A 27,646-nucleotide genomic window follows, 5' to 3' on the forward strand; every position below is an offset into this window, starting at 1 on the left:
CACTGCCCTTCAATGGCTGTCATAAGAACTGCTTGGGAACAAGACCTGAATTATACCTTTACAGAGGACACATGGGACTATGTGCTTGATCGGATACCCTCCTCTTCTATGTGTTCTTGACATGCAATTTAAAGTGGTGCATCGAATCCACATATCAAAAACCAAATTAGTGCGAATGTACCCTGATGTCGACCCTACATGTGATAAATGTAAAGGCACACCTGCCTTGCTTTACCACATGTATTGGACATGTCCCTGTCCCAAGCGTTATCAGGAATCCTTCATCATCGAATTGAGCCGAATCCCTTGACTGATATTTTTGGCATCGTTCCAGAGTTGAACTTACCTAAAGCTATGCTCAACTTTCTGGCTTTTGCCTCTTTCATGTATTTCACCCTTTTTTGGGGTTGTCTGGGCTTTTCTTTTTCCTTTTTTTCTTTTTTTCAGTTATTAATTCTTATTAATCTGTTGTACATTTCTCCTTTCTTTTTAAGCATAAGTTGTTAACCATTTTAAAATTTTTATTCTGTCTATTTACAATGTTTTGTTAAAGGCTGAGTAAGTGTGGATGTAGTGGATGTAGTACAAAAAAAATATTTTTGTGCAATGATTGTCTTATACATACTTTATCATCAAAAAAGAGACGATTGAAAGAAAAAAAAAGAATATGTGGCACACCAGTGCTCTCCAAAATTGGCTCAACACAGTGAACAGAAATTTTGCTTTCTTTGTCTGAAGTTTCCTTCCTAGACACGTCACTGCCACAATGACCGTATGTCTCCACTATGTCCTCAACAACATCATTTACAGCTGTCTCAGAATATACACACTTAAGAGGACCAAGGATTGTTTTTACAGTGCAGACTTTTTAGCCATTGCAGGCTCTGGATGTAAGAAGCTTCTGTAATCTAAAGTGAGGTGTAAAAAAAAAAGCTGAAAAGGCTGGCTATGTTTTGAAATCGTCATATATGTTTACATGCCAGCTGCACTTTGAAAAGAGAATGCATGCAAGCTGCATTTATGAGTGCTCAGAATTTTTTGTAGAGTATGTTGTCAGACATAAACATGTATTCCTAATTAATATCAAAGAACAATTGTCTGAGGTGTTTTTTTCTGACTAATACATCAATTAAAAGGGAATGAACATTAAACACTCCTGACTTACCTGATTGATATCATAATAGATGACTCCAAATTTCCCAAACTGCTCCACTTTCCCAGATATATCATCAAACTGATAGAGATCAATTGGTAGTGGCGTCTCATTGATTACAGCCTGCATGCTGGTGACCCTGAAGCTGTTGTCGTAGGTATAGTCAAAGCGTGCATTCACCATCCCATCTTCGCTAAAGCGGAATATTTGCCGATCAACCAGTGGGCCGATTTGGCGGTAGCGGATGGAACAGATGAAGCCTTCGCTTTGCAAGTTGACAGTTTTAAGCACACCAGCGGTCTCATCATATGTGAAACTGACCCGTGTTGAATCATAAAGGATCTCTGCTAGCTTGTTCTGATGAGACAAATACAACAGTGCCATGCATTTACAATTATTCACAGCGTGAAATATAGGATATATGTAATCCAAGTTAATCCATGCTCCTTCTCTCCTTATACATACATATACATATCTATATACACTGTTAAAAAAATAAAGGGAACACCTAAACAACACAATGTAACTCCAAGTCAATCACACTTCTGTGAAATCAACCTGTCCAGTTAAATAGCCGCAGAAGCAGCACTGACTGTGAATCAGTTTCACCTGCTGTTGTGCAAATGGAACAGACAACAGGTGGAAATTAGAGGCAATTAGCAAGACAACCCTATAAAGGAGTGGTTCTTCAGGTGGTGACCACAGACCATTTCTCTGTTCTCATCCTTTTTGGCTGATGTTTCGGTCACTTGTCCCAGCACAGAGTCCAGAGCATGGAGGAGATACCAGGAGACAAGCCAGTATACCAGGAGACGTGGAGGGGGCTGTAGGAGGACAAGCCAGCAGCAGAACCGCTACCTTCTCCTTTGTGCAAGGAGAAACAGGAGGAGGACTGCCAGAGCCCTGCAAAATGACCTCCAGCAGGCCACTAATCTGCATGTTTCTGCTCAAACTCCATGAGGGTGGTATGAGGACCCGACATCCACAAATGGGGCTTGTGCTGACAGCCCAACACCGTGCAGGGCGATTGGCATTTGCCAGAGAACACCAAGATTGGCAGATTGGCCATTGGCGCTCTGTGCTCTTCACAGAGGAGAGCAGGTTCACACTGAGCACATGTGACAGAGTCTGGAGACGCCGTGGAGAACGTTCTGCTGCCTGCAACATCCTCCAACATGACCGGGTTGGCAGTGGGTCAGTAATGGTGTGGGGAGGCATTTCTTTGGAGGGCCGCACAGCCAGAGGTACCCTGACTGCTATTAGGTACCGGGATGAGACCCTCAGACCCATTGTGAGAACATATGCTGGTGCAGTGGGCCCTGGGTTAATTCGGTTCCTAGACCTCCTGTGGCGGAAGTGTGTCAGCAATTCCTGCATGATGAAGGCATTGATGCTATGGACTGGCCTGCTCGTCCCCCAGACCTGAATCCAATTGAGCACATCTGGGACATCATGTCTCGTTCCATCCACCAACGCTACATTGCACCAAAGACTGTCCAGGAGTTGACTGACGCTTTAATCCAGGTCTGGGAGGGGTTCCCTCAAGAGAACATCCGCCGCCTAATTAGGAGCATACCAGGTGTTGTAGGGAGGTCATACAGGCACATGGAGGCCACACACACTACTGAGCCTCATTTTGACTTTCCACTGAAGTTGGATCAGCCTGTAATGTGATTTTCTTTTGAGTATGATTCCAAATCCAGACCTCCATGGGATAATAATTTTGATTTACATTGATCATTTTTGTTATTTTCCCAACACATTTCACTATGTAATGAATATTTTATTCATTGGCATCTCGGAAGTGTTACTTTAGTGTTCCCTTTTATTTTTTGAGCAGTGTAGATATACACATAAAAAAAACACAAAATACCTGTCTGCGATATTTGTAGAGTATTCGGCGACCAGTGCCTAGATGGGAAACTCTGAGGAGCTGGAGACAGAGAAAGCCATGAATGATGATCAAAATTACATCAGATTACTGATCAGAATTAACTAACACTAAATAATGTCTTAACGATAGGTTATGAAACAACAAGCAGTGGTGTGAAAGTCATAAGTTATTTATAAAAAAAGACAAACATGTTTAAATTCATAAAAAAAAAAACATCTGTTCCAATGTTATTGTACAAACTTATATAAAGCTACACACCTGTCCATCCTCAGAGTAGTCCACAGTAACGGAGGCATTGCTTTCTGGGGGAGTGTATATGTTTCTATAGTATCCTATGGATCGGATGGTCTGCATGGTGTGTCGAGCTACGCTGGGCATGGTAACTGCTGACAGACGGTTCCCCGAGTCATAGTCAAAGATGTACTGATGCTGGCTATGCAGCAGCAACACCATGGACTGTTAAAGAGAAGACGGCTAAATTTATAACAGAGCATCTGAGCAGCTAAAGGCACAAAGCAGAGATAGAACACAACACAATTTGTCTATCTGAAAGGAAGAATATACAGTCAGCAGTCATGGTAAAAAAAAGTACGCTCTGGTTCAGTTCTAATAGATTACATATTGGGAAAATCTAGAAAAATTTTACTAAACAGGTGACGTTAAATTTGATTCAGATTATTTCTGTAGCACCAATGCACAACAAGTCATCTTAAGGAAATCTAATGAAAAATAGACAAGCTTAATGGAATTTAATTAGAACCCAACTGAATTAAGTTATTATCAAATACAATGTAATTCAGTCACAATGCAAGTCAATCCAATTAATCAGAATAAAACACAACTCGATATAATCCATTACAATTTTAATAACATCCTGCCAATTGATAATATGTTGTCTAACAAAAGAAAACAAATTAATCATAAATGTTCAATTTAATCCAGTTATCCGTACAGAGCAAGTATGGTGTGGTGGGATAAAAAAGAAGAGACTGGAAGAGACCCACAGCGGAACCAGGCTCAGAAAGGGCAGCCCTCTCATATTGTTGCTCAGAGGTCAGAGACATTTATTTAAGCACATCTCACTTAGAGTTCTGCCAGTCAAGTTCAGGTCTGGACTTTGATTGGACCATTGCAACCATTGATTTTTTTAGCCATTGTGTTGCAGATTTGCTGGTGTGGCCAAACTTAAGCTCACATTTTTCTCAAGATTACTTTGATAAATCTAGGAGTTTATGGTTGAGTCAATGACTACAAAGTCCCATGGTCCTGTAGCTGCAAAACAAGCCCAAGTGATAACACCTTCATCGCTATGTTCGACAGCTGGTATGAGACATTTGCACTGATGTGCTGGGTTGAGTTTTCACCAACCACGGCGCTGCACATTTTTGCCAAACAGCTCCACTTTGGTCTTGTCTGTTCATAGGACATTGTTCAGATGCAATTTGCAAACCTGATTCATGCTGCCATAGTCTTTTTAGAGAGAGGAGGCTTTTCTTGGAAATCCTATAAACCCAGCACTATTTTTTCAGTCTTTTCAGAGTCCTGTAATAATCTTTGGCATTTAACAAGCTAACTGAGCATGTGTCTACATGCTAGTAAACATAGTCTGGGTTTTGGTACTATGCATAGCGGACAAAGAAATGAATCTGGCATTTCTTATGCATTCTCCCACGTCCTAGAGCTCCAGCTTGGTGAAGTTAAAAACGTGCCCAAAGTCTGCATATTGTTTGCATTTCACATCATGTGTTTGAAGGGCAAACAGCTATGACTATTACCAATTATAAAACTGTATTTAGCCGCAGGAGACTGAAAGATGCCATTACGTCATTACAGATGTGTCAGAAGACCAAGCTGGCCTTTCCTTCTGTCAGGATACATTGTCTTTGTACTGTGAAGTGTCAGTCATCTCAAACTACTAGACAATCTGACCTTTTTGTCATGATAAATAAACAAAACATGACAAAAAGATTTATATTTGAGTTGAACATGGAAACAGATTATTTTCAGAAAAAAAGTTGATTATTAATTTATTTATTAGTCATGAATGCCAACTTATAATAATAAGAAAATAAGAAATACAAGCCTGTTTATCAAACATTTTGCACTTCATTTCCATATCCTGCCAGCTCAGTGGAGAGAGTGGATGATTACTGCCATCTGTTGTGTCTTTGTTTCAAGCTGTCATTTTAGTTTTTATTAGTTTTAGTCACGTTCACACTCTTTTTAGTTTGGTCAAGTTTCAGTCGACTAAAAGTCTGAGCTATTTAGTCTTATTTTAGTCAAAACTATCCGTGGCTATTTTCGTCTAGTTTTAGTAGATGAAAACTGATGACATTTTAGTCTAGTTTTAGTCAATGAAAATTGTATTTTAGTCTGTTTTTAGTAATGCAACTCTATTTAACCTAGTCAGTATATTATAACTACCTAGTAGTATAGATGAAATAACGTTATAACATTTTGTCTCGTCTCGTTTTAGTCAACGGAAATTAAGAGACATTTTAGCAGATTTTTTATTTTGTAAACCACATTTAGTCTTGTTTTATTCGTCAACAATATTGCATAATATATTTAATTATAGTTATCGTCACATGACCGACATTTATGTTGCGTCTCATCTCGTTTTCCTCACGTGATAAAGGTTCGTTGGCGATGATATTTAGTCATAATTTCTGTTGACGAAAGCAACACTAATCAAGACAATGGAAATACATTACAGTTCAACACTTTCAGGGTAGTAAACATTTGTGAATAGACAAAACATTGCAACTGCTTTGAGCAAAGAGTACTGAGGAACCATGCCAGGTCTTCTCATGTTTATTTCAATACATGAAGAGCTTTCCACGTGCCCTATGCTGTGACCCTCAGCCAAATATTCGAAAAATGTAACTTTTTATTACTCTCACTGTACTGTTAATTTCTTTTTGGAGGGCATTTAATCTTTCTCTGTAAGATGTCTTGGGAATTCTGAAATAGAACACTGTATTAATATAAAGCCGAAATCATATTTTTCATTTATATTTTAGGATTGCCATTTAAGACATGCTTGGTAATATCCAACCACTCATAAACACAATTAATCGGGTGATGGGACTCATTAACTACAGTGTCCTAGTGCAAATGTGCATTTGCATTTTTTGAAATTGCAAATTCTGTGCAGTGATTTTACCCAAAATATATAAAGTCATACTCTGTTATATACTATTGACTATCATATATATATTTATATACTATTAACACTGTGCTGAAATTCCTGCAATTCTTGAAGTAGTTAGGGCTTACAAGCACAATTGCAAATATCTTAAAGGGGAACACACACGCTTTGTTTTTAAACCTAGACCTTATTTCTGGCATGAAATATGTTTATCTACTCACCAAGTACAGTTTGGTGAAAGTCGGCGTCCTTCAGAAGCTATTTAGAAGTGATCGGTGTATATCCATATAACGGAGTGAACAGGGCTTAGACGATGCAGCCTCTACTTTAAGACAAATGAATGAAAGAACGCGTACTATTGCTTTGTTAGCACATAGCTACTGTTATGTGGCTACTTGCAGCTATAGGAGAGCTACACACAGCTCTACTGGGACGACTTCATCGACACGCATGGCTGCAGCACAGCTCATTCACTCCGGTAAGAACGTCCATCTTACTCAAAGTCATCATTTACGTTGTGAAAATTTGATAAATATCATGCCATGTTTCACAAAACTATCAGCAGCAAACTCTGTGTGAAGTTAGCCGACTGTCACAGAGCACAGAGTAAATAAACTGTGCTCCAGGGGGGCGTGTGGATGAAGTGGTCCCAGTAGAGTGCCTGTGTAGAAATCCCTCCATTAGCTCATTATTTGAGAGAGTCTATTGTGTATGTAGAAGATGTTTTAGATCTTTGAGTTCAGTTTATGAAAAATGGGAGCAAAAACAAAAGTGTTGCGTTTATATTTTTGTTCAGTGTACATTATATGCAGCACTTTTTCTCTACAATCACTCGCACTGACAAACATCAGGGGCAGTGTGGGGTTCAGTGTCTGGCCCAATGCCACTTTGACATCTGGATACACTGGGGACGGAAGTGCTGACTTTCAGATTGAAAGACAGCCACTCTGCCAGCTGAGCCATGCCTGCCCTGTTTTCAATGCTGCACCATTATTTAGCCACATCTACTTGTGATCTGATCAGCCAGGAAACATGTCGGCATGTGGCGTGAACAAGGCCTTAGAGATAAGGCCACCTGAAGCGATACATTGTTTATTCTTTACTTTGTTATGTATGCATGTATGCAATATTCAAAAACTGAATATTTGAGCATTCAGGGCTTAATCAATCTGTTACAAAAAATATACATACAAATATATACACATTGGTCACACTTTTAATGTCCCTCTGGGCTTCATTGAAACATACCTATGATAGTCTCAGAGAGAGCTATGGCATGCATGTGGTACATAACCTTGGCTCATAACAGGATAGCACAGCAACTATGAATATAAAAAAAACATGGAGAAAAGTTTGGACAGTGCTGTTCTTGACTGAGTGCTGTAAACTGTCTAGTTTCTCTAAATGTCAAATAACTCTAGAACAAATCAATTTATGTGATTATGTATAGTGATAGAGACTTGTTTTTAAGAAAACAACAAAGAAATGGTCCTATATCTGAGTAAGATTTCTGTCACAATTTGCAATGGAAAAACAGCATGGTTCAGACATGAGACTGATGTTCATCCATCCATCCATTTTCTATACTCGCTTAATCTAATTCAGGGTTGTGGGTAGGCTGGAGCCTATCCAAGCTACTATTATGTTCAGTTGCCATCAAATTAATAGAAAGCAGTGCATGTCTGAAAAAGGCCTCTACCTTATCCAGGTAAGTGTAGCTCCATATCTTCCCATCAGCAAAAACTCGAGAAATTATTCTTCCTTGATTGTCATACTCCCACCTGTCTGTGGTTGGACCCCTCTGAAGGCCTGTCACCTGCCCCGTGCTATCATAAACACATACAGTCATATTGTCTTATTGTCTTATTACTTTCTTTAGAATTTCAGAGGGATGCATTACAGTAACACCTACCTGGAGTATGTCAAGTTAACAGATAGCAGCTTGCTGCTGGGAACCCAGAGCGTTGGATGGCCTTGGGTGTCAAAGATGATCTTTAGCAGGAACTTCCTGTGGTCATCGTAAATTTTCTCTGTTCGCATTGTACGATCATAATCCACAGATAGTAAATTCCGTCCATTTACCTGAAAATGAGAGGAGACAAACAAGCAATAGCTAAAGACACTCATATCTGATCAGCTAAACCTTTAAATTCTTAGTATCAATTCTTCTTTTTCTTTTCATAATGTAGTTCTCTTCATTGGCTCCCTGTTAAATTCAGAATAGAATTTAAGATTCTTCTCCTCACATATAAAGCTCTTAATGACCGAGCTCCATCATATCTTAAAGATCTCATTGTAAGATATTTTCCCAACAGACCACTTTGCTCTCAGACTGCAGGTTTACTTGTTGTTCCCAGAGTTTCTAAAAGTAGAATGGGAGGCAGAGCCTTCAGTTATCAGGCCCCTCTCTGTGGAACCAGCTGCCAGTTTGGCTACAGGAAGCAGACACCCTCTCTATCTTTAAAATTAGGCTTAAACCTTTCCTTTTTGATAAAGCTTATAGTTAGGGATGGCTTAGGTGACCCTGAAACATCCCATATTTAAGCTGCTATAGGGTTAGACGTCTGGGGGACCTCTTATGTCACTTTGCTCTCTTTTTCCCAGTTTAATGTCTCAAATGATTTTATGTACATGTGACATTATTGTGGTTATTAACTTGTGTTTCCCTGTTCCAACAGGTATCCTTTGAATGGTGCTATGGTGTTTTTCCCCCCTATTTTTTGTCTTCTCAAACTCCAGCTGGTCGAGGCGGATGGCCACCCTTCCTGAGTCTGGTTCTGCCAGAGGTTTCTTCCTGTTAAAAGGGAGTCGTTCCTTTCCACAGTCCCTCAGGCTCAGGAAGGGAGATTGGAAGACAAGTTTCGGTGCAATCTGTTGGTTTCCTTAGCTAGGATATTAATTTTGGATTGGCTCTACATGAATTAATTGGATTTGATTGGATTATGATTACAATGAGCTGGATTCTAATTGGCTTGAATTGGACTGTATGCTTGAAGTGCCTTGAGATTAACTTTGTTGTGATTTGATGCTATATAAATAAAACTGAATTGTGAACCTCCCCTATCACAAAAAGCCCTTAATAACCAAAGCTCCGAGGTACCTTGAGAGTCTCATTGTGCGATACACAATGTATGGTAACAGAGCAGGCCCACCTGTAATTCCTACAGTGCCTAAATGTGATCTGATCAACTCATTTCACTCTACTTTTAAGGTTAGACTTAAGACTTTCCTATTTGATAAAACACACTGTTTGAGATATTCTCAAACATTCCTCACTTATGCTGCCATAAGCCCAGAATGTTGAGGTATTTACCATGAAGCACTGAGCACCTAGTCTGCTTTCTTCTCTCTGATTTCCCATGCACTTGCATGCTATATATGCATGTAATAAGCTTTTTGTCTTTCTTTCCCATTACTTGAGCTTTTTCTCTCACAGTACCTTCCTTCAGGCATCTCTGGCTCTGCAGATGCATGTTTCTGATTTGTACTTTCTGGTCTGCCCTTTGTCTATTGTTTTTGTTGTATCTACACCTATAAGACTGAAAGTAGAGGTAATTAGGGAAACACTCTATAAACCCAGATGTACAACATACAAAATCATATAAATAGAGACACCAGCTGGACAAAGAAGATTGCTATATCCTGGGAGCCCAGGTTATATCAGCAGAGAAGTCTGCACACTCTCATGTAGCAGTAAGTAAAAAATTATCGAATTATAAGATCAATTCATTCAAAAAGGGAAATTTATTAAAAAAGTATTTTGACTGATCAAGGCTCAGGGAATTTGAATTCCTACATTAATGGCATGATATGTGTATGTGATGGGCTTCTCTCTGCTTTGTCTCAGCTCTAGGTTAATGGTGAATAAAAAAGCAATGATTCTGTACAAGGTTGTCGATGCACATTAAAGTTAGGAAAACCGATTGGTGGGTGACTGCTCTTCCTCCTGAGCTACAGCCACCCCTGTGGTTATTAACTAAAGAACAGAATAGAACACAAGCCATTATTGTCAGTGTATATCACAAAAATACTACAAAATTAGATGTGCAGGAAGTAGGAAGGAGGATGAGATTGAGACCAGGGCGGGAAAAGTCTTTTCTATTTTTGCTCGGCACATTACACTATGGCATGGACTCATTTCATTTCTATTTTATATGCATGCAAGTCATTCTAATCTTTTTTACATTTTCTTTCAACTGCTTTGTGTTTGGAAAGCTCCAGCTGCAGAGCACTCACCCTCAGCTTTCTCCCAAACACGGTAACCTTTCCTCGTGTCTGCTCCTTTCTGAACCTCCATTCCACCAAGTTTTGACCATTCTCTCCTGGCAAGGTCATGTTGCGCCGGGCAACAGTAGGGTTAGCAGCACCTAAAAATGGATATGAAACAATGACACGAAACCCAACAGAAAAAATCTGAACAAGAATATGGAAGATTTCAAAAATGACATTACTGGAAAATATTACCTTTAAAAATATACAAATATGAAGATAATGTATGTGTACATGTCTGTGTCTGTTCTGACAATTTATACAAGCCAACAGACACACAGAGGTTACATTTATCCTCAACCCAATATTTACTACTTCAGGCTTCCAACGTTTTCATTACTGCCTTTGGCAATCAAGCTACATATCTCCAACCTCTGACAGTCTTACTTTTAACTGACTGAGCAATAATTGATCATTGATAAGTTATAATGAACTGACTGGACATAGTGTACATATAACTTCTAATCTACTATTTCACAATTCAGTTTGTCTATTTTTCTTTTTATAGTTATTTATTATGGATTTATAGTTGTATAATTGTATTGTTTTTTATGTGCGTATTTCTATTCTAAATACTATTACTACTTATATCTCCAATGGAGCACTGTGGCAAAAGAATTTCCCCTTTGAAATTAATAAAGCATATCTAAATCTGAATCTGAACGTGCAAGTCGCATTGACCCTTTCACACTCACATGTATTCATATAGCACTTCTGAGATAGCTAACTGGCTAAGAGTTCATATCTTACATCAAGCACTATGACTCAAGCATTGAAGATTGAAAGTGATTTGTTGGCTTCTATAGCTAGTCAAATGAATAAATACTGTTATACTGAATTGGACTGTATTGGAATGAACTGGAACGAAATGGAAGTGGATTTGAGTTGGAATTAATTGTTTTTAATTCTATTACAAGTGAACAAAACTGTGTTTAATCTAACTTGAAATGAATAATAAAGTGTTATAATAAAGTGCCCTCAGATTACTTTTGCTGTGAACTGGTGCTATACATAACAAAACTGAATTAACTTGAGTTATGAGCATGACTTGTGCTTTCTTTGTTGTAAATTGTTTTTTTTCTACTGGAGTTTGGTTGCAACAAATGTAGAAGAGTGACCACTGCAAATTTGGTATTATTATGCAATAAAAATTACTAAAAGCAGGTGTTTTGTGAGACACTGTATAAACAACAATTCAATTATATTTTAAGTTTAAACATTAAAGTTAATTATGATAATTTTCTTTACAAAAATTAATGCAAATCAGTGGCTATAAAATGTATAATAATGTACAAGATAGAATGAAGTAGAGCATTCAAGGTAAAATGATTAGCATTAAACACCACAGAATTTAAAACTCATTTGCTTGTTGAAAACACAAAAACAACTCATGAAGAATAATTATGACAATGACACACCACTATGATCCTATTCTGAAATAGCCCTATCAGAGGTTGTACATCTAACAGCAGAAAGCTGAGCTGGTTTGTCAGAAAAAGGGAAAAACATGAAACAAAACGTCTTGAATAAAAAAACTTTCAGAAAACCTTGTGCATCCACTGCATATAAATATGCTGTAAAACTACAGATAAACTGATTTAAATCGCAATATGATCATTTTAACATTAAACTACTTTCATGAAAATCTGCTCAAAACATACCTGCAAGTATATGGGGCTCTGTTTGGTAGTGTGTGTCCATCCCATTGGCATAGATGACCCTGAGTGAGTGGTCATTACCAACTTGGTAGCTGTTACGAAGCTGGTCTATTTGAGATAGACAGAGGGCAGAGAAACACATATAATGAATGAACCATATCACTGAATTGAACTTAATGTAAAGCATAGAAAAAGAGACAGGATAATGTAAGGCGTGAAGCAGTACAATGAGTTTTTGAGGGCAGTCTTTTAACCTGCTAATAGAGAATAGAGCCAGTATCAGCATTTCCAAACCATTTCAAATGGAGTCTCCTTCACCTCCCTTTGGATTGATAGCTGTGTGAGTGTGCATGCAGGACATAGATAGAGGATGTCTAACCAACTGCACATTTAGATTATTTCTGATATATAATCAGTTACAGCCTAATTTCCTAATACACTAAAATAACAGGATGCATTTGCAATGAATTCATTTCAGTTGACATTGTACTGATGTCAGATTTTAGATCTTTTTCATCATTTGTTTAACTGTTCAACTTTTGTTTAACAGTTAAACTTGTTACCTTTTGGCATGGACGCGCACACAGAGACACATATGCTAGCACAAACACACACTCATACACGCACATAAACACACACGCTCATGCAAACCTGCACACACACACACACACACTTGTGTAATTATTTTACCTTGCACCAGAGTGTAGAAGGAGTCTATTGATGACAAATTGGTTGTTATGGAAACATCTTCATCCCTCCCTGATGTCTCAATGTCCACTGCAACAGCTCCTGATGACATGTCACCATGGAGATTGGTTACCACACCAGTGGGGAAGGTCACATTAGTCAGACGACCCTCGCTGTCATAGCTACAAGGATAGTAAGAATGCAGAAGAGTTAAGCAATAGTACATGAGCTGTCATTCATTTAATACCTTTTATGTGTACAAGTGAACAATACTTGAATGTGCATTAATGTACATACACACATGAACACACACATCACAAATGTCCAGTTAAGAAATTCAGTATGGAATCAGTTTAATTAAACAGTGTAAATTTAAAGAAAAGGTTATCAAATCATTGTGATGCAATAATATTCTGCCAGAATAGTTACAAATACTTTAATTTAATTATCAAATTAATTGAAATTATTTTGATAGTTTGGAAAACAATTTGGAACACATGAGTACATGTCCTCCCATCCATCAAAGTCATACGTGTTACATATATACATTCACATATGGACATTAAAATGCTGCTCACTCATAGAATGTTGTCCAGCCAATTTGGATGCTCTTTGTAGCCAGTAAACCACTGTTGCCATGGTATGTAAACAAGACCAATTCCTGACCTTGAGCTGTGAGAGTCTTCAGACCTCCGTTAGTCCCAATGGTCAACCAGATTACCTACACACACACACACAAAAAAACAGTTTTTTATTATTTTTTTTTAAAAGAAAGAAAAACATGCAAGTGCACACACGTCACCCCTCGGTTCATTGAGCTCCACTGGCTGCCCTTAGCCGCCCCGCATCAAATTGAAGTTGCTGATGTTAGCCTACAAAGTGCTAAATGGAATGGCTCTCATCTACTGTAATGCTCTCGCAAAGGCTTATGTCAAGGTTGCTAGCTTAGTTAGTTATGCTAACTCGGTCACTCCGGTCATCACAGGATTGTCGTCTAGTAGTGCCTACACCACGCTTAAGACAATCCAGACTCTTTTCATGTGTCGTTCCACGATGGTGGACGGAGCGCTACAAGAACAGGGCAGGGGTATCCCTGTCTATTTTCAAGAAACTCTTGAAGACCCATCTCTTCAGAGAGCATCTCCTATCCTAGCACTTACCCTATACTCCCCTACCCCCTTTATCTCCGCACTTTATCTTTCTATACTTCCCTCTATGCCTGCACCCTATCTCTACTCTGTCACCTCTTACAGAGCCTGACTGGTGGTTTTCCTTCTATGTAGCTTTTTGTTAGCTTTGATGTTAGCTGTAATGTTATATCCTCATTTGTAAGTCACTTTGGATAAAAGCATCTGCCAAATGCATAAAGATAAACATAAACACACAGAGCCACTGGCAGGCAATCAGGGCTGGATGTTCACATTCCTCTGGTACCGTACCATACCAAAATGTTTATAATGCTCACACTTGCTGAGAGCAGCTGAAATGTGCATTCAGCAAGTACCATCCTTTTCTGCATACGTCATCTTTTGTGAGGATTACCAGTTAAAAATACAATGAACTTGTGCAATATTAGTTTTAACAACGGAGATATGGCTCAATACCACACGCTTATGAAACAAGTGAGGAAAGAACTGAGAAAAGCCAGAGTGAGTTATAAGGGGGGGGAAACGTGTCCAGGTAATAACTTAGGGCTGGCTTGAGAGGGGGTCAAGTCCACGATGGGGATGCAAATCAATAGAACCAAAATAGTTTTTAATTCATTGTCTGATCTTGAATTGTCTAATGAGTTTAAGCTTTTTCTAACTGTTTTAACATTTGACAAAGAACAAGATCGCGGATACAAGCAGCTGAAATAGGTTTCCTTCGGATGGTAGCTGGGCTCAGTCTGGAGCTCGGACTAGAGCCACTGCTGCTCTGCATCAAAAGGAGTCAGCTGAGGTGGTTTGGGAATCTGGTTAGGATGTCTCCTGGTCGCCTCCATTTGGAGATGGGCATGTCCTACTGGGAGGAGGCCCCGGGGCAGAAATAGGACTCACTGGAGGGATTATATATCCCTTCAGGAGAGTGTTGCTGGAGAGAGGGATGTCTGGGTTTCTCTCCTGGACCTTTTGCCACCGTGACTTGACCTCGGACAAGTAGACAAAAAATAGATGGATGGATGGATCCCTCGGCTTTGGAAAGACTTGGTCATTGTTCCTGTCTCCAAAAAAAAGCCGTTCAGTCCCTTAATGACTTTAGGCTTGTTGCCCTAATGTCATTAGCAATTAAGTAATTTAAAAACATTGTTGAGGATATCCTTTTATCCAGAGTTAAAAACCATCTGGACCCACTTCAGTTTGCTTATAGATCAGGCAGAGGGGCAGTGGATGCAACGGAGACTCTTTTAAATATGATTTTAAGACATACGGAGGGGGCAAAACCTTTAGTGAGATTACTTTTAATATATTTCTCCTCTGTTTTTAACTGTATTCAACCCTATATTTTGGTCAATAGGGTCCTTTCTGATTTCCTCTTCTGCTTTCAGGGTCTCCCCAGTGCTGTGTTCTTTCACCCCTTTTATTCATTTTATAAACAAACGATTGTTGCAGCCAGTATCCACACCATCACATTTTAAAGTTTGCTGATGACTCTGCCATCCTGTCTCTCCTGAGCGGCGATGGCCCTGATCATGAGCCAGTGGTCAGGGATTTCACTGACTGACATAAGTCCTACTTTTAAAAGATAAATATTCCAAAGACAAAGGAGATTGTTATTGATTTTAAAAACAGTACTGTCATCTTACCTTTGGTTATAAACCAGTATAAATAACTGGGAACTGTTATTGATGACAAGCTGACTATTGAAGCCCATGTTGATTCACTTTGTAATAAAGCTCATCAGCAGATATCATTTTTATCGGAAGCTTAGTTTTAATGTAGCTTCTACTTAGAGAATGTTTCACTCTTGTTTAATGTACTCTGCTTACTTCTAACTTCATCTGCTGGTTTTTCCTTTTACCATGTAAAAACAGTAACAGGCTATCGGGAATTGTCCAAATGTGCAGCAAAATTGCAGGCATAGCCCAGGGGAACCACAGAAACCATCTTCTCAAGATGGAGGCACATATGGACGCAGCGGCCCGGAGCTCCCAGGCTCACAGCAGCATTTTTGTACTTCTGGTCTATTCAGTTTACTCATTCATTCCACTATGGATGGACAGAACTGCTTGAAATTGCTGATCACTGCCAGGATTACACTTTTGGAAACCCGCACTCTATACCACCAGAGATCCAGCATCTGGTCAGCCCGTACAGAAGTAGCCACCACACCGCCCACGAGACACCGAAGATGGCGTAAGGACAGAAAGCAAAAGTGGGGCAGACAAGCAGGCCTACAACCTAACCCATGTCGACCATCCCTGCCCAGCCTCCTTCTCACCAACTCACGGTCACTCATCAACAAGGTAGATGAACTATGATTGAGAATTACTTCAGAGCTCTTGGACAGCTGTGTGATGATAATTACGGAGACTTGGCTGGATAACGCAGTTGTCGAGCTAGCAGGCCGCACTGTTTACGAGCTGACGGGTCCGCAGACTCCAGTAAGAGAAGGGGCGGAGGAGTGTGTATATGTATTTATCAATAACAACTGGTGTAAGTCAAGGCAAGTTTATTTGTAGAGCAGAATTCGTGAGAACCGCAGGGACTTGGCCCGGATGGTGAAGACGGCACAAAGGATTGTGGGGACCAAGTTTCCAGAACTGGACTCTGTTTACTCTAGCCGACTTCAAAAGAGGGCTAGAAACATCATTAAAGACCCAAAACACTGTTTGTCCCTCTCCCATCAGGGAAAAGACTCAACAGCTTATTTCCCCAGAGCTGTTGCCTCCCTTAAACCAGCCCACCCCACACAGTCACACACAAACGATAGAGTAGCCACTCTATGCCCAGCTGTCACAATGCAAAGGACATGACACTTATATTCAAGACGGCACCTACACTGAATGTCAGGTCAGACTGTCAGAATGTATACTGCCTTACTACCTGCACTTTTTAAACTTTTAGACAGAATGTGTACAATATTGTTAGAATGTTTACATTTTGCATACAATGTGAACAGTTGTCTTATATTGTGCAATAACCACCCATCCACATTCTATTTTATTATTATTATTCTGTCTTATTGCTGCTGAAAATTGACAAAGAGATTCTGATGACAAGGTGAGGTCAGTGATAAAGGCCAGACCAATCCTAGCAGAGCCACACCACCCACTGCATGGAGAGTTCGGATTGCTTCTATCCGGATGCAGGACAAATGGACTGGGAGACTCATTTGTCTCTGCAGTGACTACACTCTTAAATTACTTAATGTGATTTTAATGATGTATCCTGTCATATGTGTTGTTTTCATGTTTTAACTACTGCCTGTAAAACTAATTGCACCTAAGGGGTAAGCAAAATACTTGAACTAGAAATGTTCTGACTCATAATTGGCCTTAAAAAACAAACTACTGCACAGTCTGACTGCATATTAAAGTACATGCGTCCAACTTAACTTCTGTAATGTGGCAAAACACCTGCTGATCTCACCTGATTGTCAGGAGCGACCACACGTACAGGCATCCTGTTGGTGTCTCTACGGATACGAAGAGTATTCCCGCTGCTATCTGTCACAGCAGTAACGTCTTCCTCATTGCTGCGGGTGAAGGAATGAGGGTGAGGAAAATGACAATGTCAAAATTGGATTAAGTTTTAAGAGAAAGGGGAAAACAGTAGGTGAGCAGAAAGATTGTTTTAAATGTAAAGATCAAGAAAAAAAAAAGAAGAAAACTAATCCAAAGTGTAAACTCTCATACAAACCAACCTGTAGCTGAAGTTATACTTATAGTCTCCAGTAACCAGAGACATAGTGAACTGGTGAGTACCATTTGCATCAAACACATAGAGCTCTTCAGAGACTGGAGAAGCCACTTCATAGGAGCTTGGACCTGAAGCCAAAGAGCCTGAAGATGGACAGATGAAGAGACTGACTCAAGAGAAACTTTATTCACATGACATCTACTTCATTTCAGTATCTCTGTTTTTATTTCTATTGCTTTATCAAACTCATCTACTATCATCACAATATCATGACAACAAACCATGCACTGGTATTCCTGGTATTCACTGCTAATTTTTTCCAGTCATTGGGATTAATGGCAAATTTATCATGGTCGGGTTAAGTGGCCAACTGTAAAATAAGGTGTTTTCCCTCATGAAAATATGGATTTCAAACTATTAAGAATAGGACAACGAAAAGATAATTCAGGAGTGAAGCTAAATAACATTTGTAAAAGCCACTTTGAAATAAAGAGATATGGACAAAACAGCTACTGTATGTCTGTGGGGAAACTTATCTATGTGGGAGAGAGTAACATGTAACCTTTCAGTCTGAAAACAAACAATTCTGGTATGTAATATCATATAGTAAAACTTTGTTTCCTGAAACTCCCGGATGACAATTTCTCTGAATATACATCTTCTTATCTTCTGTCGCATGTAGCAGGAGATGAGTCAGGACCTGAGAGTGCTACAGCATCACCTTTGAATTCAGTTTGGTGAAGAAGGCGGCTATCTGCAGGTATCTTACTTTCCTAACTAAGCTGTGTTTTTATTACAAGGTACCTTTTTTCCATATCATAAAGCTTTGTAAATTATCACATGATCAAGAATGCAGTTTTTGCGTCAAAAGTAGCATGTATAAATTGATTTTATAAATGTGGGTGGACCCGCTGAAACAATCACTCAGTGAATAAATCCTTAACCATCCTTACCCTATTAGCATCATTGTCCTCAGTACTCTGAGGGCTATAATGTTTTGGAGCCTTCAGATGAGATGTTGTGGTCATGTGTTTCCGTAAAGCAAAACATGAGCTAGTCTTGAAGCCCTGATAGCAGCACCGTTAGTGAAATTAGCATGTGAACTTGTGTGTTGTATTCCAATCAATACTGACTGCTTCATATGACATGGGAATGGATGTTGACTAAAGGCTATCCCATTACACTCACAGGTCAGCCAATTTTTAAAAATGCTTTTGTTTAGTCTCTATGGAACATTCGTCTTTAGGTTCAGTATAAAAATGTTCTGGATTGCATTTTTTAATCTGAAACAAAATAAAAATGTCTAAAAATCTTCTATTGGCACTTTACCCTTTACATTTGGTGAATTTATCTGATAAACTGAAGCATTAAGAAAAGCATATAACACTCTTGCATCACAATGCTGAAAAATAGAAAATGGGGCCTTTGTAGATAAACAATAGTTAGATTAAAGACGCATATTAATGCTGCAATAAAAGAAAAACAAAAAGAAAAAAAACGTTTTGAGTCCTCTTGTAAATCAGTGGCTCACATGTGCCACCTGGTGGGTGTTAGTTCACACTGCAGCTTCTCCTGTTTAAATCAATTTTGTCTCACTGTTGCTGTAGCACACATCCAGCTTTAAACATTGTTCATATGAAACCAGTAACATCTGTTTGTGTATATAGTGATCATACAAACCAGTGGGTGGTTGGTTGCGTCGTATGGCTCGAATCCGGATATTTCCCAGATCAGCCACATAAAGTGTCCCCTCTGGAGACACCACCAAAGAAGAGGGACAGTTAAGCCGGGCATCTTTAGCATAGCCATCTCCTGTTTGATAGCAGTCACAGTTGGCATCATTCTGCAGGACAGTGTGCAACAGCAAGAAAAGAGAAGTGAGAAGCAAAGAATAATGTTAAAAAAAATCAGTTGGTATGCTATCTAATTGTTTTTAGGCTGTCATGCATTCATTTTGAATTTGCAAGAATAAGAGAACTGAAAAGCAACACCATGAGAAGGGGCTGCAGTGTTGTACCTTGCAGTCACAGTCAGATGCTGCTCCAGCTAAATGAGTAATTTCTCCATCAGTTGACACCTAGCAGGGTGATAGATACAGTGTAAGACAAGTAAACATAGAACAATAATTTGTCATTTCACAAGGAGAAAATCAGCCAACTAAAAACACTTGCTTGAATCCTTTGACTAACATCCCTGCTTATGGGTGTGAGATTAAACTTGATACTAAACTCCCACTGAGCACTTTTTGTTAAAGAAGTCCTGTACTAAGCAAGTCATGCAAATGGTTTCAAGATGCCTCGTCTTAATTTGGGTTAAATTTAAATTAAAGGGGATGAGCAACCTTGAACTTTCATTTGTACTTTTTTTCCTTTCCTTTCTTTGATTTATTATCAAGGTATGAATTACAAATGAAATCTGTTTACTTTATTTCAATAATAATTCATATTATATCTTATTATCACCTTTGTATAATGATGTAATAAAAGTGCATTACATAAAGTATGTAGAGCACTTTCTGAAGAATATGTATTGAACATGTGCAGTTTCAGTGCTACAGACTCACATCACAGATTAGTGTAAGTGTGGTCAGATTCTCATTCCAGTGTGGTTGTCTTTTTGTGAATCCTTTAGAATTTCTCCTATCATCTTTCCTTAACCCCAATGACATTTCCCACGAGGTCAAACAGATCTTGGGAGTGAATGAGGGGAAGTAAAGTTTTTTCTTCGAACCCCCAGAATCACAGTTTTTAGGTCACAGTTGTTGCTTGAAATCCATCTGATAATATGTCAATTAGTAGGAATGAATGTACTATAAATGTCTAGCAGATCACCTGTCGGATACGGTGAATTTTCTTCTCATCTGTTTCTGCGATGTAGAGGACACCACTGTAGGACAATGCAATAGCTGTAGCTCCCTCAAGCATGGTTTGCACCGCTCTTTTACCCAAGGTGTATTCTATACCAGGCACCTGGCAGTGCATAGGACGACCTGCCACAATACGAACCTGAACACACACACACACTTATGTAATTGTTTAAATCATACATACCATACATGAGGAAGAATCTAGCTGCTTAGTTATTTGATCTAATATACATGTTCATCCAAAAAAAAGAATGAATGATATACAGTGATGTTAACAAGCGTCAATACAATACCTGTCTGTTTTCAGTTATCTGCAGTACCACGTTGTTGTCCAGGACAAAGATTGAGTTATCCATGGGATTGATGGCAAGATCTGTGGGCCATTCTAAACGGACCTGTATGTAGAGATTACTCATTACTTCACTTGCCACTTGTATAGCTTAACTGAGCTACAATATGTTTTGCTAAACATGTCTAATATACAGTGGATTCACTTTGGCTTATTTTGTTCTATTGGACGCACCATAAATGAAAAAATGAAATGGAATTCAAACCAGGAAACCTCTTGCTGTGAGGTGATGATGCTAACCACCACAACACTGTTCAGCCACTTTTACAAAGTGTAGCAAAGATCCTTATTTCCCTTTATTTTTTCATTTCTGTCATTGCCTCTATCATTTCCTTTACATCACTTCCTTTTCTCCTTCTCATCAATTGGCTCTGGTTTTATCTGATTGAGTTCACCAGTTCACTCCTTATTTAAAGACTGCACTCCCCTCCCACTCCTTTGTTCCTCACCTTTGCATGGTGCGGCAGTACTGGTAAGAGCTTTTGTTAATTCACTCCTTAGTTTTGTCCATATTTCACGTTGAATCTTATTTCTTTATTATGGACATTTAAACCTAAATTAATTTATAATATAATTCTAAGTTTTAACTTAGAGTTTAAGTTTTGCTTTCTTTCAGATTTGAATACCCGTGTGTTTGTTTCTTTCTTCTTATCTAATTGAATGAAGAAATCATTCATTTATTTTGCCAAACAAACCCATTTAAGCTTGGAACTCCTCCTGACTGCGGGCAATCTTACAAATCAATGATTTTTGTTCTGTGAATGTAAACACCAGGTGCATGTTTATTTATTGTTATTTATAGTGGAATTATTTATCTAACCCTAATTTGAAACCTATCAAATACAAAGTTATCTTCTAAATTTGAGCACAAAAAGTAATAAATAATATCATACATAGACTTTTCCTAAAGTTATGTGTAGGTGTTCTCCAAAAACAGTTCAGCAAAGTCAATAAAAATATTATCATTTTCTTATTACCTCCATAGACTCATCACTGTCATGACAACTGTGTGTCTCCACTAAGTCTTGAAGTTATACATTGCACATGTGTTATGTCTGTCCTGAACAAGCTCCTTTACAGCTGACTCAGTGTAATGTGATAAATACTGCCTTTGTTTTCACATCAATTACCGTAAATTCCAAACTATAACTGAATATAAGCCACACCCTGTAATTCCAAAAAGAAAATCTATTTTGTACTTGTATAGGCCGCACCAGATTATAAACTGCGGGTGTACACGTTGTAATATGAGATATTTACACAGAAAGATGTTACACGTGAGGATTTTTAAACTTTTAATTAAATGCCTATGGTAACATAAGCAAATGCTTTTTTTGCCCCCAACAGTGCCTGTAACACGTCTGGTTTTAAAAAAACAAAAACAAAAAAAAAAACACCCCACCAAAGTAGCCTACCAGGAAAAGTCATTGATCGCCTTCTTCATCTTCCTCCTGTGCACTAAAACCATTAAAGTAATCTTCTTCAGCGCCCGAATTGAACAGCCTCAGAACTTTGTCACTCACTTCATTCTCTTCGTTGTCGCTCTCACAATCTCATCTCCGGTTGATCGCCTTTAATTTAAAAGCTGCATCATATGCATTTCTTTTGTTTTCCATATTGAGGGTGAGTACAAATGACCAATTTACAATAACTTGGTAGTGTAAGTGTTTGAGTCATCGTACAGTTTTATTGGACCACTGTGAACTATCCTTTAATTTTATTGGTCTAATGTTATGAGGAAAATTTTATTTATCTTTTTGGCGACATGAAAAAAAACATATTAGCCGCACCGTATTATAAGCCGCAGTTCTCAAAGCCTGGGAAAAAAGTAGCGGTTTATAGTCTGGAATTTACGGTACATGTTTTCTTATTGCAGTTTTCTACTGGGAGTGGTTAGTCTTCATAACCTGGGCACCGTGAACATTTGTCTTTCTCCCCAACAGCAGGCAGCCTTGTGGTGATGTTGTTCATGTTCCTTTTCTTTTGACCTTTCAGCATAATTTTGTCTTTTGTTTGTTTAAAGTTATTGATTTGCATCTCGCAATGCTTTGAAGTTTCAGGTTGTAGGCTTGTAGCAGTCTACATGGATGAAATTCCTTGAACTTTAGAAAGTGCTTGTTTTCCATAAGAGGTTTATGTGTTCTCTTTTGCTTCAAACCAATGCACTAGAAATTGAACATATTAAATAAGATTTTCTAACAGAAACCTTATCCTGCATGCTCATAAATGTATGTGACAATTTGGGGATTTCCATGAATGCCTACATATTGCTCTCTCCCCTTCTCAGTTTACTTAAAGAATTTTCCCAATCTTTTTTTTATATATTTATTTAATTTCTTTTTCAATTTTAGGCTTTATTTTGAGAGTTGTGCAGACTTTATTGGAAGGTTGCTTGACAGGAAATGGGGCTATGCAGTAAGGGGCCCTGAGCTGGGACTTGAACTCAGGACCGCTGCATCGGAAGCTTCAGCCTCTTTCTTACTTTCTGCCTTTGTTTTAGTTCTTAATATGAAGTAGGGAAAGAGCAGTAACTAACTAGCTCTGGACCATAGGAACCTTCACCAGGGACAAGGAACCTAAAGTTAAGAAATCCCTGCTAAATCAACTTTCAGACATACATCTATCTTGGTTTTGTTACCTTTACAGCACAGACACCAATAGATAAAAAATTACAGTAAATTTACAGCAAATTAATTTTTTAAATAGGAGCGTGTTGCTTTTTATGCCATAGTGAGTGTTAATTATCCATCCATCCATCCATCCATCATCTGCCGCTTATCCGGGGGTCGGGTCGCGGGGGCAGCAGCTTGAGCAGAGAAACCCAGACGTCTCTGTCCCCGGCCACTTCTTCCAGCTCTTCCGGGGGGACCCCGAGGCGTTCCCAGGCCAGCCGAGAGACATAGTCTCTCCAGCGTGTCCTGGGTCTTCCCCGGGGTCTCCTCCCAGTGGGACGTGCCCGGAACACCTCCCCAGGGAGGCGCCCAGGGGGCATCCTAACCAGATGCCCGAGCCACCTCATCTGACTCCTCTCAATGCGGAGGAGCAGCGGTTCTACTCCGAGCCCCTCCCGGATGACTGAGCTTCTCACCCTATCTCTAAGGGAGAGCCCAGACACCCTGCGGAGGAAACCCATTTCGGCCGCTTGTATTCGCGATCTTGTTCTTTCGGTCACTACCCACAACTCGTGACCATAGGTGAGGATGGGAACGTAGATTGACCAGTAAGTAGAGAGCTTCGCCTTCTGGCTCAGCTCCCTCTTCACAACGACGGGTCGGTGCAGAGCCCGCAACACTGCAGACGCCGCACCGATCCGCCCGTCAATCTCCCGCTCCATTCGTCCCTCACTCGTGAACAAGACCCCGAGATACTTGAACTCCTCCACTTGGGGAAGGATCTCATTCCCGACCCGGAGAGAGCATTCCACCCTTTTCCGGCTGAGAACCATAGTCTCGGATTTGGAGTGTTAATTAGTCTTTGCATTTTACCTGTCTTATGTGCATGCTGGTATCGCAGGTCAAAGGTCGTGCAGAGGTCAAGTCATTGCTCCCCAGCACTGTGGAGATTATTCCATTACGATCTACTTTTCTGATCATTGTTCCATCCACAAAGTAGATCAGCCCATTCTTGTCAACTGCAATCCCTATGGGAAGAGAGGAAAAAAAACAACCCACACACACAAAAGGACCAAATTTGAAGTAAATTAAAAGTACAATATAAATCACAATATACAGTACTAGTCAAACATTTGGACACACTTTTTCATTCAATGATTTTTGTGTTTTCTCTACATTGTAGATCAATACTGAGGACATCCAAACTATGAAGGAACAAATGGAATTATGTGTCAAACAATCCAGAGACTTGCTCTCCTGAGGATCGCCCCAGGAAAGCATGACCAAGAGTTACCTCTGCCGCAGAGGATAAGTTAATCAGTTACCAGCCTCAGACTCGACCACAAATTACAGATGCATCTCATCATCAGCTGAGTGAACGAGAGGCGGTGCAACAGTGTTGGTGTTTACAGTGTTAAAAGCTTAAAAGAAGTCCACAAAGCATCAAGAAGCAGGGAACTTGCATACTCTCTTGTTTTGCTTGGTATGCAAACTGGAGTGAACTGAGTTTGTCCGACAGCCTGCCTAACAATAGGCTACACACTGTCTTTCCATAGACTCTAAATTGTTTTAGATTAAAGTATCTTATAATACCAGTCGAAAATGATAATATTTACAACAAAATACCAAAGGTGTTTTTCAGCAACTTTTCTCTTTGTATTTGGTCATACTTCTGGGATGCTGCAATCCAACTGAAGCTTGAAGCAGCCAATCACAATTTATCGTCCCCCGAATTGTCTGGTTGGTTGACTTTGTGGCACAATTGTAATATATAATAACAAACCTTGTGTCGATATCTTTTGTGAATGTACCTTTTGGTCCCAGTAGCTGTGCCTCTGTAGCTTTTCTTCCATCACCACATCTTGCCTCATCAAATGGGGGACACTGTTCACCTGTGCCAGCAACTACTTCTGCGTTACCTGAGCGTGTGCCCGCCCACACACACACACACACACACACACACACACACACACACAGAGATAATGCATTTGTGATACAAGTGTTAATGAGAATACTGCCATAAAAAAAATTGACTTTAAATTGAATTTTTCTGCTAATGTTTTTTGGTGGTGGTTGCTGTTTTTTTTGGGGGGGGGGCATTCTTACTTGAGAGGTCACGGGCACCACTGAGCATCTTGGGCCGGTAGATTCTCCGAGAATTTGTGTCTGACACATACAGCTGCCCTGTTACTGGGTCAGTGGCTAAATAGTAACGGTGAGCAGGGTTGTTACTATTGAGGAAAGTGACAGACAAGAAAAAAAAAAAAAAAGGTTAACAAATAGTATAGTAAATCAACAATAAATAAACATGCACCCGGTGTTTACATTCACAGAACAAAAATCATTGATTTGTTCTTGGTGACTTGCTACCTCCGATTCTTCTTGTGAAAATGTCATGATGTGCTCAAAAATTTGATTAGAAACATGTAGATATATACAAATTCAGTTTAAGTGTTTGTGTTCAAATAAAAAGATTAATTCAAAGGGAAAGAGAACAAGAACAAGGGACAAACAGTGTTATTGTGATTATTTTCAAATATGCTCTAGAATGTCATGTCATTTTAATTTAGTTGTTTTAGCTGTGATATATAGCTATATATAGAGTGTTATTTTGTGGAAGATCAAAAATCGTTTGTATGTCAGTTTGTCAGAGCTACATGGATTCGATGGCTCATCGCTTATCTATGACAAACTCTTGATGATGCAAGTCACACATCCATTTTTGTCCGCTTATCTGAGGTCAGGTCACGGAGGCGACAGATGCAGGAGAGAAACCCAGACCCTCTCCCAAGCGACACTCTCCAGCTCCTTTTGGGGGATCCCAAGGCGTTCCCAGGCCAGAAGGGACATATAATCCCTCCAGTGAGTCCTGGGTCTGCCCCAGGCCTCCTCCCTGTAGAACCTGCCCAGAAAACTTCCAAAGGGAAGGCATCCTAACCAGATGACGAAACCACCTCACCTGACTACTTTCGATGGCCGAGCTCCGCACCCTAGCTTTAAAGCTGAGCCCAGCCACCCTCCAAAGCAAACCCATTTCAGCCCATATCTGCATTCTCATTCTTTCGGTCACTACACAGATCTTGTGACCCTAGGTGAGGTTTGGAACAAAGATGGACCAGTAAATTGAAAGTATTGTTTTCTGGCTCAGCTCCCTCTTTGTCGTGACAGACCAGAGCAGTACCCTCATTACCGCTGATGAAGCCCCAGTCCGTCTGTCCTTCTCTCACTCCAACCTGCCATCACTCATGAACAAAATGCGCAGATACCTTAACTCCTCCGCGTAAGGCAAGGACTCATCCCCAACCCAGAGAGAGCATTCCTTCCAGATGAGAACCATGGCCTCAGATTTGGAAGAGCTGATGTTCATCCCAGCCGCTTCACACTCGGCTGTGAACGCTGTAGTGCAGCTGAAGGTCTTGGCTTGAAGAAGCCAACAGAACCACATCATCCACAAAAAGCATAAATGCAACCCTGAGGTTCACAAACCAGATGCTCTCCTCTCCACAACTACGCCTCGGGATCCTGTCCATGAAAATCACAAACAGGTCTGGTGAAAAGAGGCAGCCCTGGCAGAGTCCAACACTCACTGTAAACGAGTTTGACCTAAAAAAAAAATACAGGACTTCGGCAAATGACCTGAACGTGTTCTTCAATAGATTTGATCAGCCATGTGCCCCTCCCCCAGCCCAGTCCTCCATGTTGCAGCCCCCCTTTTCTGCACCCAGAGCTCACGACCCCTGCTCCTTCGTCACCTCCTCCTTCCACTCCACAACACTCAGCTCACATGAACACATGTTCAACCTGAGCTTGAAGCTCGGGAGGATGCCACAGCTGTGAAAAACATCCTGCATGGTACCTGTGCCCAAGACCCCACACCCCAAGGACTTCAGCAGCGATGGCACTAACATCCCACCTGATGAAGACCCTGGAGCGGCTGGTCCTTGTCCATCTCCATCCCCTGGTGAGCCCATCGTTGGATCCACTGCAGTTTGCCTACCAGCCTGGCACTGGAGTGGATGGTGCTGTGAGCTTCCTCCAACATCGAGCTCTCTCTCACCTGGAGACTCCTGGAAGTATTGGAAATTCTTATACCGATGTTATGCTGATGATACCCAGCTCTATCTGTCATTACCAAACTGACAACCACACGGTCTCAGCACGAATCT

At 39.9% G+C, this 27,646-nt stretch overlaps 1 protein-coding gene across 5 annotated transcripts in view; it reads right to left on the bottom strand.

The window, feature by feature from the left end:
* The window catches only part of LOC140304850 (teneurin-3), a 207,533-nt gene that overhangs the window by 16,444 nt on the left and 163,443 nt on the right, over positions 1–27,646 (bottom strand). For all 5 annotated transcript variants that reach the window (XM_072383646.1, XM_072383645.1, XM_072383644.1 and 2 more), the window contains 18 exons: positions 25,587–25,711; positions 25,292–25,399; positions 24,354–24,508; positions 20,813–20,914; positions 20,485–20,658; positions 19,671–19,730; positions 19,334–19,496; positions 17,658–17,796; positions 17,384–17,489; positions 13,391–13,533; positions 12,816–12,994; positions 12,129–12,233; positions 10,435–10,565; positions 8,111–8,280; positions 7,898–8,024; positions 3,306–3,503; positions 3,027–3,086; positions 1,166–1,510 (listed from right to left, as the gene is read on the bottom strand). In XM_072383646.1, coding sequence (XP_072239747.1) covers positions 1,166–1,510; positions 3,027–3,086; positions 3,306–3,503; positions 7,898–8,024; positions 8,111–8,280; positions 10,435–10,565; positions 12,129–12,233; positions 12,816–12,994; positions 13,391–13,533; positions 17,384–17,489; positions 17,658–17,796; positions 19,334–19,496; positions 19,671–19,730; positions 20,485–20,658; positions 20,813–20,914; positions 24,354–24,508; positions 25,292–25,399; positions 25,587–25,711 — 2,590 coding nt within the window. The remainder of the gene's footprint in view (positions 1–1,165; positions 1,511–3,026; positions 3,087–3,305; positions 3,504–7,897; positions 8,025–8,110; positions 8,281–10,434; positions 10,566–12,128; positions 12,234–12,815; positions 12,995–13,390; positions 13,534–17,383; positions 17,490–17,657; positions 17,797–19,333; positions 19,497–19,670; positions 19,731–20,484; positions 20,659–20,812; positions 20,915–24,353; positions 24,509–25,291; positions 25,400–25,586; positions 25,712–27,646) is intronic.

The sequence above is a fragment of the Leuresthes tenuis genome, unplaced genomic scaffold, assembly GCF_036924035.1.
Source record: "Leuresthes tenuis unplaced genomic scaffold, fLeuTen1.0.hap1 SCAF_4, whole genome shotgun sequence".
Lineage (NCBI taxonomy): Eukaryota > Metazoa > Chordata > Actinopteri > Atheriniformes > Atherinopsidae > Leuresthes > Leuresthes tenuis.